Source organism: Phyllobates terribilis, unplaced genomic scaffold (genome assembly GCF_046119375.1).
Source record: "Phyllobates terribilis strain yellow unplaced genomic scaffold, ASM4611937v1 Scaffold_5__5_contigs__length_657084704, whole genome shotgun sequence".
Lineage (NCBI taxonomy): Eukaryota > Metazoa > Chordata > Amphibia > Anura > Dendrobatidae > Phyllobates > Phyllobates terribilis.
The window spans coordinates 138,172,962-138,187,470 of NW_027362765.1; the positions used below are offsets into that span (position 1 = coordinate 138,172,962).

The window sequence follows — 14,509 nt, forward strand, 5'->3', positions numbered from 1 at the left end:
TCAATGTCTCGTCCTGTACACAAAGTGCCTGTGTGTCTTTGTTCTGTACCCCAAGTGTCAATGTCTCGTCCTGTACACAAAGTGCCTGTGTGTCTTTGTCTTGTACAGCAAGTGTCATTGTCTCATCCTGTACACCAAGTGCCTGTGTGTCTTTGTCCTGTACAGCAAGTGTCATTGTCTCATCCTGTACACCAAGTGCCTGTGTGTCTTTGTCCTGTACCCCAAATGTCAATGTCTCGTCCTGTACCCCAAGTGTCAATGTCTCGTCCTGTACACAAAGTGCCTGTGTGTCCTTGTCCTGTAACACAAGTGTCAATGTCTCGTTCTGTACACCAAGTGCCTGTGTATCCTTGTCCTGTACCCCAAGTGTCAATGTCTCGTCCTGTACACCAAGTGTCTGTGTGTCCTTGTCTTGTACCCCAAATGTCAGTGTCTCCTTTTCTCATCCTGTACACCAAGTCTCTGTGTGTCTTTGTCCTGTACCCCAAGTGTCAATGTCTCGTCCTGTACACCAAGTGTCTGTGTGTCTTTGTCCTGTACCCCAAGTGTCAATCTCTCTTCCTGTATGTAGCACCGGCGTCCCTGCCCTCTGCTAGGCAGGGAGGCTGTTCCCCTCACCTCTCTGCTCCGTGCCCGGCGTCCTCCTCCCGCTCTGCTGGCAGCGCGCGCTCCTTCCCGGCCACTGTGCTTAGGGCGCGCGCGCCCGCTCTCCCTCTTAAAGGGGCCGCGCGCGCCGTCCTAAGGAGTCCCCGGCCAATGGCCGGAGGACTTCACCATATATAAGGCACCTCCTCCAAAATGGAGGTGCCCGAGCAATGTTGTTGCACTGTTCACTACTCTGCTTCAGCCCTCAGGTCCGTTGCCAGTTACCTGCCAGATACCTGCCAGATTCCTGCCAGCTTGCTGTCTTATTCCTGCCTGATATTCTGCTACCTGCCTGCTAGCCTGAGGTCCGACGGTCTGCCTTACAACTCCTGTCAGTCTGTCTAAGGACCAGCTTGCCCGCTCACCTGGGAGCGCACATCAACTACCTGCCTGCTTGACTGAGGTCCGACGGTCTGCCTTCCAACTCTTGTCAGTCTGTCTATGGACCAGCTTGCCCGCTCACCTGGGAGCGCACATCTGCTACCTGCCTGCTAGCCTACCTGGAGGCTCCGCCGTCACGTGCTGTGACCACCTGCCTGTCCAGTGACTCCTGCCCGCTCACCTGGGAGCGCTCATCTGCTGCCTGTCTGCTAGCCTACCTGGAGGCTCTGCCGTCACGTGCTGTGACCACCCGCCTGTCCAGAGACTTCTGCCCGCTCACCTGGGAGCGCTCATCTGCCGCCTGTCTGTTGGTCTTCCTGGAGGCTCCGCCGTCACATGCTGTGACCACCCGTTTATCCAGAGACTCTCGCCTGCTCACCTGGGAGCTCACGTCTACCATCAGCCGCCACAGGTCGTACCAACCCTTTACCCAGAGACTGCCCCGGTCACTTGCCGTGACCATCTGCCCGTTCACCCAGAGACTGCCCCGGTCACTTGCCGTGACCATCTGCCCGTTCATCCAGAGACTGCCCCGGTCACTTGCCGTGACCTCCTGCCCGTTCTTCTAGAGACTGTCCCGGTCACCTGCTGTGACTGCCTGCCTGGTCGCCACCCGCTCCCTTACAAGGACCGCCCCCTTGTATAGTAGCTCAGAGGTTCCGCCTCCCAGACCCGTTACACTGTACACCAAGTGTCTGTGTGTCTTTGTCCTGTACCCCAAGTGTCAATGTCTCGTCCTGTACACCAAGTGTCTGTGTGTCTTTGTCCTGTACCCCAAATGTCAATGTCTCGTCCTGTACCCCAAGTGTCAATGTCTCATCCTGTACACAAAGTGCCTGTGTCTTTGTTCTGTACCCCAAGTGTCAATGTCTCGTCCTGTACAAAAAGTGCCTGTGTGTCTTTGTCCTGTACAGCAAGTGTCAATGTCTCGTCCTGTACACAAAGTGCCTGTGTGTCTTTGTCCTGTACAGCAAGTGTCATGGTCTCATCCTGTACACCAAGTGTCTGTGTGTCTTTGTCCTGTACCCCAAATGTCAATGTCTCGTCCTGTACCCCAAGTGTCAATGTCTCGTCCTGTACACAAAGTGCCTGTGTGTCCTTGTCCTGTAACACAAGTGTCAATGTCTCGTTCTGTACACCAAGTGCCTGTGTATCCTTGTCCTGTACCCCAAGTGTCAATGTCTCGTCCTGTACACCAAGTGTCTGTGTGTCCTTGTCTTGTACCCCAAATGTCAATGTCTCGTCCTGTACACCAAGTGTCTGTGTGTCCTTGTCTTGTACCCTAAATGCCAATGTCTCCTCCTGTACATCAAGTGCCTGTGTGTCTTTGTCCTGTACCCCAAGTGTCAATGTCTCATCCTGTACACCAAGTGTCTGTGTGTCTTTGTCCTGTACCCCAAGTGTCAATCTCTCTTCCTGTACACCAAGTGTCTGTGTGTCTTTGTCCTGTACCCCAAGTGTCAATGTCTCGTCCTGTACACCAAGTGTCTGTGTGTCCTTGTCCTGTACCCCAAGTGTCAATGTCTCGTTATCCTGTACATCAAGTGTCAATGTGTAATTGTTCTGTTAGCCAAAGTTTAAGTATGTATTGTCCTATCGCCTCAGGTGTCATTGTCTTGTTGTCCTGTACATTGTCAGTTTTTCGTTATTTTATCACCCCAAATATCAGCGTCTCAGCATTCTGTACCCCAAATATCAGTGTGTTATTCTCCTGGACCCCAAGTGTCAGTGTCTTATTATCCTATAACCCTAAATGTTAGTGTGTTATTACTTTGACTCTCTAATTATCTGTGTGTTATTGGCCTGTACCCCAAGTTTCACTGTGTCCTTGTGCTGTACCCTAAATGTCAGTTTGAAAATGTTCTGTCCCCCTAGTCATGCTTCTGTACCCCAAGGGTCTGAGTGTGTCGTGTTGTCCGTGTGCCATCTTTCTGTGTCATTTTTGTGTGGCCCCAAATGCTAGCATGAAATGTTCTGCCACTTTCAGGACAATGACAAGCTGGAAGTTTAGATATTGGAACATAAAGTCCTGGACAAAATCTTCCTTCTTTGGAAGCCTAACCATTGTTTTGCCATTGATGTGGGATGCCCAAAGCAGATGGTTCCCATCAGATTTACTACATGTCTGCCCAAAACAGACCCTGACAATAAAGTCCCCATACCAATTGGATAGCTTTCAGCCGAACAATGGTTTGGGTGATCGGTCAGCTGGCAGCTGTCTCAAATGACTCTTTCATACACAGGAGCGCTCGCTCGGCTGGACAAAAGGATCATAAATCAGAAATCAGACATGTGGGATCCTTACATCAACTATAAGAGGAGAGTCGAGGGCCCCATACACATTAGATTGTTGACGGAATCTGGTGATATCGGGGGTTCATTGATATCGATTTTTTAATCACTATTTAAATTGATCTACTATGTACTAAGCAAACAAAATGTCCAACATTAAAACATTTACTACCCTGCTTATCTGCAGACTGGAACCACCTGAACCATAACTTCTGAAGGCGAGGCGCTTGTCTCCGACAGGAAATTCCCTATTATTCATTAGGTGGGCGCCATTTCAGGGCAAATGGAGCAGTTAATAAAAAGTATCACTCACCTTCTTTCTTCATTCCAGCCCGAAAACACTTTTTTAACCTACAGTATCGACACTGGTTCCTCTTGTCCTTATCGACCACACATTGTCTATTAAACCTGAAATCAGACAAAGAAGGGGATGTTACTCATCAAACCTATGGTTAGATCTTCTCCTAGAATTACCCATAATGACAAAAAAAAACAAAGTGCTGCAGTCTGTAGTCTGTAACGCCTTTCACATTGTTTTTTACTAAAAATCTTACTTTCAAAAGACTCTTTGTTGGGTTAGAGATTTCCATTGACAGATGTTTTATAATTCTGGAAGATGGCGGAGGACCACGCTCTGGGACTACACCACTATGGTCTATCCCACTGGCGGACACAGACAGAAGAGGGCCCCTGTGCAAGAACAATATATGGGCCCCTTGCGGTCCAATAGATCATTACAATGCACAATTTCATTTGCTTTGGAGGTGGAAGTTGGCCCCCTTTCCTCTTGGGCCCCTGTGTGACAGGTTGCACCAATAATATGTCCGTCCTTGGTCTATCCCTTCTGGAAGGACTTCAGATAGGTCACACAATTTAGAAGATTATTATGCAAAAGCTTGAATTCCCCAGTAGGATGCAGCAAATAAGAGCATTAAGTCCCCTATACACATTAGACTAATTGTAGCTGAACATCAAAAGAACATCATTTTTGCTGACACTCTAATGTGCATGGGGTCAGAGACATTTGATTGTCGAGGAAGTCAAGTATTCGATTTAGAATTGCAGATTTTTTTTGTTGTCCTTGAGATAAGTGTTCAACCAACTGAGCACTCCTGGACATGGGACAGCTAGCCGAGATGGCTGCCAGCCGATCAGCTGAAGCATCATTCAGCTGACTGCCATCTAATTTGTATGGGTGGCTTAACCATCTTCCCCTTCTTCCAAGAGCCATAACTTTTTTATATTTCCATTCACAAAAAAAGTATGAGGACTTATTTTTTTGCGGGACATGTTGTACTTTTGAATGACACCATTCCTTTTATCATGTGATGCACTAGAAAGCAGGAAAAAAATTAAAGGACATTGAAATTGCAAAAAAAACCTGCAATTCCACAATTGTTTTTTGGAATTTTTATTTCCCATGTTCACTATGCGGTGAAACTGACCTGTCACTGTCATTTTCCAGATCAGTATGATTACACAGATACAAAACATTTATATATTTTTTTTTTATTTGAGTGGTGACATTTTTTTGGGAAATTTGTAAAAAAAAAAAAAATTTCTTATGCCATTTTCCAAGACCCATAGCGATTTAAATTTTAGGGATATGGGGCTGTGTGGGGGCTTATATTTTGCACCCTGAGTGGACGTCTTTTATGATACCAGTTTTGGGTAGATACAATGTTTTTATCGCCTCTTATTGCATATTATTGCAATTTTGTGGTGGCCAAAACCCATAATTCTGGCGTTTTGATTTTTTTTCTCGTTACGCAGGTTACCAATCGGATTAATTTATTTTATATTTAGATTGATCGGACTTTTACAAACGCAGTGATACCAAATGTGTGCATTTTTTATTTTTTTTTTTATTTTTAATGGAGCAAAAGGGGGGTGATTTGAACTTATTTATTTTTTTCACTTTTATTTTTACTCTTTACTGTATTTAATAGTCCCCTTAGGAGAATTGAAGCTGCGATCGTCTAAACGCTTGTACTATACATAGCAGTGTATCAGCATTGCTATGTATAGTGAAAATCATGATCTCCTATGAACGCCCCTTAAACATTGGCTTTCACAAGAGAATCACCATGACAAGCACAGAGGTTTTCAGCAGACCTCTGGCTGTTACGGCAACCCATCAGCACCCAGCGATCACGTCACAGCCGCACAGACAGGCTCTCGGAATGACATGCCCCCTGCTGGCGAATGTTAAATATCGCTCTCCGAGATTGACAGCAGCATTTAAAAGGTGGCTGTTGGAGGCACATGATGGCTGATTAAATCAGCCATTATCTGCCAGGAAAGATGCTGCGAGCCTGCATCAGGGACACAACCTATGACGTAAATGTATGTCATATGTCGTCAATGCGTTGAGAGACATTGAAGAGAAAAGCACTTAAACCTAAAGGTGATCATACACCTTAGAAAGGGGTCAGCCAGGCACTCGTTCATCAGACAGTTATTTTTCCTGACTCCTTCATATACATACATACTCAGCTCAGCCAAGTGTTCATGTATTTTCAATGTGGAGATTGAAGTGAAGTCCTGCCAGACACCTCTGAGAGTGACTTATCTTCTATCAAAACTAAAGGACCAGGTTGTGCAAATCAACATGTCCGATCCACCTCTTTCCTGGCATCATCTGTGGTTGAGAGTCATCAGACTACTGTATCCTCACCCATCCCTTGTAGACTGTGAGCCCTCGCGGGCAGCGTCCTCTCTCCTCCTGTACCAGTTTGCAGTTACGTTTTTGTTCAAGATTATTGTAATTGTTTGTGCTATGTATACCCCTTTTTCACATGTTAAGCGCCATGGAATAAATGGCGCTATAATAATAAATAATAATAATAATAATCAGACGGTCAGCCAATCCCATCAAAATTCTGCTCCAGCGCTTCCTCTACACTTCTGCTCAAGTCTTTGTTGACATGGCTGCAGCAGTGATGTCATGTCTGCGGCACGTCACCCCTACTGCCAATCACTGGGCTCACTAGTAGTGCTGAAGTAAATTGTACAGGACTGCTAAACCCAGTGATTGTCTGCAGTGGTCACATGCTGTAAATATAACATCACCAATGCTGCAGCCATGTCAACAAAGTCTAGGGCAGCAAGGGAGAGGTAGTGCTGGAGCAACTGGGAGTAAGTGAGGTTAATTTTATTATTTTTTGACAGAGCAAGCCAGGGGAGTAATATCTAAACATAGACAACTCCTTTAATCCAATCTAGTACATGGGGGCCTTAAAATATGATCCAACTGAAAACAATCTTTATTGAAAAACAAACGTTCCACCTTGTAAAATCAATGAAAAACATATACGATATCAAATGAATAAAAATGAGACTCCTGATGAAGCCGCCAGTGTGAGCGTCGACATGGGGTTTTTGGTCCTTACTTGGTACTTTTTTCTTTTCTCTGGTCTCCTTGATATGCTGCTAGGTTACAAACATATGCGTCTGACAAGGACTAATATATTTATAAAATCATGTACCTTAATGCATGAATTTTTCAGGGTTTATTGTTACTTTAGGCATGAAAAGGGCCACACAATTTGTCCTTCCAGTTACTGTACCTGTTTCTTATTGTGGCTGGATCACCTGCATGGTTTTCCATTGGAAATATTGAGTTATGGGAACTTCGAGTGTGAAAGCAGTCGGTGATTTCCTGAACTTCACCTCATTTTCATTGACATGTCATAAAAGCCTATTGTTGGAAAGAATCACTTGAAGAGACTGCTCCATTCCAGACTGGAGTTTCCGACTGATTGACTCATTAGGAAGTCCTACTGCTAATGAATTTACGAGAGGACCCATATGCCTCACCTATCTATTGATTAACCCATTTTCATTCAATAAATTTCTCTAAATATAGATCCACCCTACCTGCAGGAGTACATGTGGTTCTTTCTGACGCTTCTTCTGAAAAAGCCTTTGCATCCATCACAACTGGAAGCCCCATAGTGTTTTCCTGTCGCTCGGTCACCGCAAATTGCACACAAAGAGTTAACACCGATATTGTTTGAAGCATTGAGATTGGTCACTTCTGATGGTGAAGTATCTGAAGATATAGAAAATATACAGTTTTTTTAGTATTCAAATAAACAGTGGAGTGGTACAATTTGGAAAATCAAAGATATGGTCACATATGGGTTAATTATTCAATTAAACGCTGGTAATATTTTAGCTTTCAGTGACAACACTGGAGTACATTATTCCTATGGTGACCACCATTGTCAGCGCTGGTGGTTACTCATAACCATTCATGTTGTTCCCTAAAACGGGTTGGTCCATTTGAAAGAATTCCTTTTCTGTAGAATGGATCTTTGCTAACAAGATGGCCACAGATCGTCCACCCAAAGATCATCTGTAAGCGAAGAGGAAACCTGTATTGTTCAACTGCTCTTCAGCACCTCCACAGGTGACCTAGAGAACTACACAGTTTGCACTTATTGATCGAGGTCCTGAATGGGTGACTTTGGCAATTGAATCTTCTGAACCAGACAACCTCTTAGGTTTGTTTGAATGGGAAACTATTATATCAAAATGTTAAGAGTATATCTAATTAGATATTTCATATTCCAACTACATTTGGGCACATACCATAGAGGCAGATTATACAGGTGAGTCCAGTGTGACCACAAGATAATCTTTTATGAATGGGGGGCGGGGGAGGCTCCCAACTCTCCTTCAATAAATGATGTGGTGGAAGAGAAGACCACCCTTGCTGAATTTCAGAGTTGGTTCATGCTCTGTTGGGAGATAAATACCCTACAGGTGTCTGGTAGCTGCTTACTCCCTCTTCCTGTACATGCATATATATGGGGGAGGAAAAATATATGATCCAGCTCACCCACGTTGAAGTAGCCAACTAAGATGGAAAAACACTCCTGCTCAGTGGTGACATGAAAATGGAAAGTAGGAAGATACAGCCATTTTTTGGATAAAATAATGTTAAATCTTTATTTGTAAAACAGGTTATTCCCAGTACTACCGTATATCAAAAAAGGTGTAAGAACTTTCCTATGCATTTCGAATTGAAGCTCAAGCCTTACTAATGAATTACTATTAATCCATGAGCAAGGACTTTCAGTTCAAAAACCATAGAAAAAGCTCTTACGCCTTTTTTCATTGAGTACTGGGAATATCCTGTTTAATACAAGTCTACAAATAAAGGTTTTGTAATTTTTGTATCCAAAAAACAGCTGGATCTTCCTGCTATCCATTTCCATGTATATGGTGGAGTCTTCTGGAGAGGTATCTAGATAGGTGACCAGTAGCCAGTTTTGCTCTTACTTTATTCCTGCTGTTCTCCTGAGTATACTGTGTTTTGTATTGTAATTCTTTAATCCTCCATACGGTTCCAAGATGTGGGCCCTTAATTTAGTATTCATTTTAATGGACTTTACAAAAGGGGCGTGGCTCACATATTCTTTGGGGGGGGGGGTGTCACTAGGATGCTCTGCATAATTACCGTGTAAGGAGCGCCCCCTTGTTAAAGAACATAAAAATTGGCACTAGATAAAAAAGCCCTTATCTCTGGAACTGCAGTGGCGGATTAAAAACAACCAAAAAAAAGGACAAAAAAAACGCATAGTCAGGGGAGCAGTGGGAATACAATAAGAGCCAAAATTGGTCACTTTTGCTGGTGGTGACACGTCCTCTTTAAGGTGTATAGGCACCTTTAATGTTCTATGGAACCAGTGATAGATGGTAGGGGAGTCCAGTTTAGGTTAGCCCATTTCCTTGCCCCATGAACAGTTACTAGACGTAAACCTTTGAATGAGGACATGTACTGTACCCCCTTAACCCAGTGTGATGGTTTTGAACAGTGTTTCCCAAACTCCAAACCTCGCGGCCCCCAACAAGTAATGTTCTCAGGATTTCCTTAGTATTGCACAGGTGGTAAAAGTATCATTAAGGTATCATGAATTTTCACCTGTGCAATACTGTGGAAATCCTGAAAACATGACCTGTTCGGGGCCGTGAGGACTGGAGTTTGGGTAACACTGGTTTTGAACAAGCAGCAGAAAGGGGTCCCATTTTAATTTTTGCACTATAGGGCCTATTTACTATAAAGTAAGAAAAAAATACAGACGTCTTTGTATCCAAGCACCTTTGTGACAGTTCTATAAATGCTGCGATTTAATTACCCATGAACCAACAAACTCCAGAAGAAACAAAATACCAGGCCGCACCCAAATCAGTGCAGCCCTAAGCTGTCAACTACTTTTACTATGTAGCACCCTGCAGAACAATCATATTTCATACAGATCATAAGTAAAAATTAACCAAATAAGAAACACGGGTACAGGAAGGTAACGGATAAGCATAACATGTTCCACCACTTCATCCCCATGCTCCATGTCTGAAATATATCTGACAGTAAATATTAGCCTGTAGGATAAGGTTTATCAATGATGGCAACATAAGCACTGGCATTGTATGCCAAACCCTAGGAAGCTTTCATCAAAAACAAATTGACATTGAAACCTATTACCCTATTAATACTCAGTATCTCTGTTCGTGGATCCTTCCCTCTTTGACAGGATACACTTTTAGTCTAGTAAGCATGAGGAAGGGATCTTCTAGATTCACTTGGATGCAAACTTTTTGTGGGCAGCAATAAGATAGATCACAATGGTAGATTTGTTTGGCTGGAGCTACTGTACGTGGTGAAATGTCTATAGACAAGTGGTCTGCCAGACAGGGTTGGTCTAACTTATTGTCCACCAAAAGTAGACATCTTTGTTGATAGATTCTTTCTTCTTTGGCAGCATCCACCAATTATCCAATGGGAAAGACTCTTCTAGACTATTCTGTTGCCCTCTTTTTGTGGAGATCAGATAGACCATGTTGGTTGATGCTTCCTTCTTCATCAGGATCTACCAAACATCTAACGTGTAATGTAATGGAGTATTGTAGACTCTCTTGAATGTTCAATCAGATAGACCATGTTGGTAGACCTTTTCTTCGACAGAGCCACCAACTGTCTGATGTATATTGGCATGGAGACTCTTAGACTCTTGACAATCAGAAAGACCACAATGGTAACTCTTTCTTTACCAGTAATCTGACAATCATTGGAATAGTTGTTAAAGTTTCTTCAAAGTCAACTTGGCCCAAAATCAAATACTGTAGATTTTGTTGGTGGATTCCTCTTTCTTTGGAAGAATCCACCATTGATCTAATTTATGGGCAAAGTATCTAGCCTCATTGATGTCCAATTGTTGTTGAAGATCCACAATGGTCAAATATGATTGAATAAGGTGTCTCCCGGGACCAATTTGGGGTGGATACTATTATTTATTTATTTTTAGAGTACCATTGATTCCATGGTGCTGTACATGAGAAGGGGTTACATACAAAACACATATATAAATTACAGTACATGAACTAACAATGACAGACTGGTACAGAGGTGAGAGGACCCTGCCCTTGCAGGCTTACAGTCTACCGGGATAGACCATATTGAGTCAACAAAGCTAAACACTGACCCAATAAATATCAGTAAATATTATAATTTTTCGTCACCATCAAAATGTTCTTCTTTAACATATAGCATACAGTACACACTCTAAAGTTTCATATTTTGCGCTCCATTCGGTTCATTGAAGTCAATAGTTCTATCTGGGGCATGGCTGAATTCAATATTTGGGGAATTTAGTCTTAAGCCCTCAATAAAATCATGAACTGAGACCAGGACTGGTGCGACCCTGGCCTAAGATATAGATATGAAAGATGCAGTATGTTACCTTTCCAATTAATTGTACAGATGTGGGTGTCATATAGAAAGTCAGCAATGATGGTTTTCATGCTGCAACAACCTGGAATACTTAAGAACCTGTCTTGTAGGTGACTAAAAATAGTGACAGAATACAAATAAAATATGACAATATGATTATTACATTTTATTGTATTTAAACCAATCGTATGCTACAAACTGCAGAGTCCATCAGGGTGTTGTAGTATTTACTGATATTCTTTGTTTGCTCGTGGCTTGCTGTATAGCTGTATATATTTGAGTGTAGGAGGAGGGGAGAGAAGTTGTAGACATTCTTAAGTTAAGTGGTTTACTTATGTTGAGTGGACATCTTGGAGATAACCCTAACCTTGTTCTATCTTTAAATAGAGGACCAAAAGTAATTTATTATAAACTGAATAGGTAATGTTATACAGTCAATACTTGCTATGCTGGATGCTGGAGGTAGATTTGGAGGAACGGGGATTCTCATGCGTTTCACAGCCCAAACTGTGTAATACTTAATTTTCCCTGTGGAGGTGCTGTAGATAAATTGCATATCTTACAAAGTTCTCTTACAAATCATAGCTGATCGCTGGGGTTCCTGAAAGCTATAATCTGCCTCCGCTTAAGGGGCCTATCTAATAAAAGAGGTTGTAAAAAGCAGACAAACCCTCTGAAGTTGATCATACACATCCAGCAGCTATATACTACAGCCATTCCACAAGCATACCATAGCACATATGTTTAAAGGTAAATTGACAGAGGATACATGCTGCCCAATCCACCGGCAGATGGTATCATACACTGATTGTATGATTTCCGACATATATGTTTAACTCTGAAATGTTGCGGCATTTCAGAGAAAAACATAGTTTAATACCCACCGGGGACCGAGGCACACGTAAGATTAGCCAGACAGGTGACTCTGTCCCCGGTAGCTATTAAACCACTGGCTTCCCACCTGCTGCCCTGGAGTGACAGGTCTCTGTGTATGTGTATAGGCAGAGACCTGTTACTCAAGCAGGGCGGAAGGGAGAAACCGCCAGGGACCTGCCTGTCCGAATAGTCTTCGGCTATTGAGCTATGTTCTCAAAGATAAGCATACAGTGGTGTGAAAAAGTGTTTGCCCCCTTCCTGATTTCTTATTCTTTTGCATGTTTGTCACACTTTTCCACAAAACAAATTTAAATATTTGACAGAGATAACACAAGTAAACACAATATGCAGTTTTTAAATGAAGGTCTTTATTATTAAGGGATAAAGAAATCCAAACCTACAGGGCCTTGTGTGATAAAGTGATTGGCCATCCCCCTTAAAACATAAATTAACTGTGGTTTATCACATCTTTGGGAAGCTGAGTTCAATTTCCCTAGCCACACACAGGCCTGATTACTGCCACACCTGTTCTCAATCAAGAAATCACTTAAATAGGACCTGCCTGACAAAGTGAAGTAGACCAAAAGATCCTCAAAAGCTAGACATCATGCTCCGATCCAAAGATATTCAGGAACAAATGATAAAGAAAGTAATTGAGATCTATCAGTCTGGAAAAGGTTATAAAGCCACTTCTAAAGCTTTGGGACTCCAGAGAACCACAGTGAGAGCCATTATCCACAAATGGCGAAAACATGGAACAGTGGTGAACCTTCCCAGGAGTGGCCGGCCGAACAAAATTATCCCAAGAGTGCAGCGGCAACTCATCCAAGAGGTCACAAAAGACCCCACAACAATATCCAATGAACTGCAAGTCTCACTTGCCTCAGTTAAGGTCAGTGTTCATGACTTCACCATAAGAAAGAGACTAGGCAAAAATGGCATGCATGGCAGAGTTCCAAGACGAAAACCATTGCTGAGCAAAAATAACATATAGGCTCGTCTCAGTTTTGCCAGAAAACATCTTGATGATTGCCAAGATTTTTGGGAGAATACTCTGTGGACTGATGAGATAAAAGTTGAACTTATTGGAAGATGTATGTTCTATTACATCTGGCGTAGAAGTAACTCAGCATTTCAGAAAAGGAACAACATGCCAACAGTAAAATGTAGTGGAGGTAGTGTGATGGTCTGGGGCAGTTATGCTGCTTCAGGACCTGGAAGACTGGTAAATAGAACCATGAATTCTGCTGTCTACCAAAAAATCCTGAAGGAGAATGTCCTGCCATCTGTTCTTGACCTCAAGCTGAAGCGCACTTAGGTTATGCAGCAGAACAATGATCCAAACCACACTAGCAAGTCCACCTCTGAATGACCTAAGAAAGAAAAATTAAGACTTTGGAGTGGCATAGTCAAAATCCTGACCTTAATCTGAATGAGATGCTGTGGCATGACCTTAAAAAGGTGGTTCATGCTCGGAAACCCTCCAATGTGGCTGAATTACAGCAACTTTGCAAACATGAGTGGGCCAAAATTCCTCCAGAGCGTTGTAAAAGACTCTTTGCCAGTTATCGCAAATGCTTGATTGCTGTTGTTGCTGCTAAGGGTGACCCAACCAGTTATTAGGTTTATGGGGCAATCACTGTTTCACACAGGTCCCTGTAGGTTTGGATTTCTTTTTCCCTTAACAATAAAGACCTCAATTTAAAAACTGCATTTTGTGTTTACTTGTGTTATCTTTGTCTAATATTTAAATTTGTTTGGTGATCTGAAACATTTAAGTGTGACAAACATGCAAAAGAATAAGAAATCAGGAAGGGGCAAACACTTTTTCACACCATCATATATGGCTGAGATCATATAGCCAGTGCTTGATACTTCCCTTTAAGACTAAGTTCTGACAGCTGTAGTAATTATTTGGCCCATCGCGTCTGAAAATTGCTGAGCTCCACATGGAAAATCGCTCATGCTCATTAGCACGTATACTACATTTGGTCTACATTTTATCTTAAAAAATGGTTGTCTGACTAAGGCCCAACATATTAGGTACCTGTGCTATCCTTCATGTCCAAAGCAACCAACCACAGTGCAGGTTTCATTTTTTCACTCCAGTATGAAAAAAATATTGTTTTTTTCTTATTTCCTGCAATCCATGAATAAAAATGGTTCAATATACCTTACTGGACTTGTATTTCAATATGATCGGGACCCCCTCTTCCTTTCGTGCCAAAGCAGAGGGCCATTTATAAGCTGAGGTGTTTGCTCTGGCAGACTGGGGACATTTATGTATTACACAGATAACCATTTATCTGAATGCTCACCAAGTAACTACTACATGTATTCTGTTGTGGTCTTCACAGGGCCAAATGTCTAGTTGTTCACAGCTTACTATGGCAAAAGTAGCTTTTTTTTCTGTGCATGTTATGAGCTGAACCTGCAGCGATCAGCAAAGTCACAACTGGGGTTGTTTATGGGAATATCATTAAAGGGGTCATTCGTAGTTACCAACATTGGTGTTAGAAGTGCAAAGACCCTTTAGACCATCATAGTTACCAACATTGGTGTTAGAAGTGCAAAGAC

General features: G+C 42.6%; 1 protein-coding gene across 2 annotated transcripts in view; it reads right to left on the bottom strand.

The window, feature by feature from the left end:
• HNF4A (hepatocyte nuclear factor 4 alpha) overlaps positions 1-14,509 on the bottom strand; it is a 177,278-nt gene that overhangs the window by 17,411 nt on the left and 145,358 nt on the right. For both annotated transcript variants that reach the window (XM_073683066.1, XM_073683065.1), the window contains exons 2-3: positions 7,198-7,372; positions 3,632-3,726 (exon numbers count right to left, since the gene is read on the bottom strand). In XM_073683066.1, the coding sequence (XP_073539167.1) occupies positions 3,632-3,726; positions 7,198-7,372 (270 nt within the window). The remainder of the gene's footprint in view (positions 1-3,631; positions 3,727-7,197; positions 7,373-14,509) is intronic.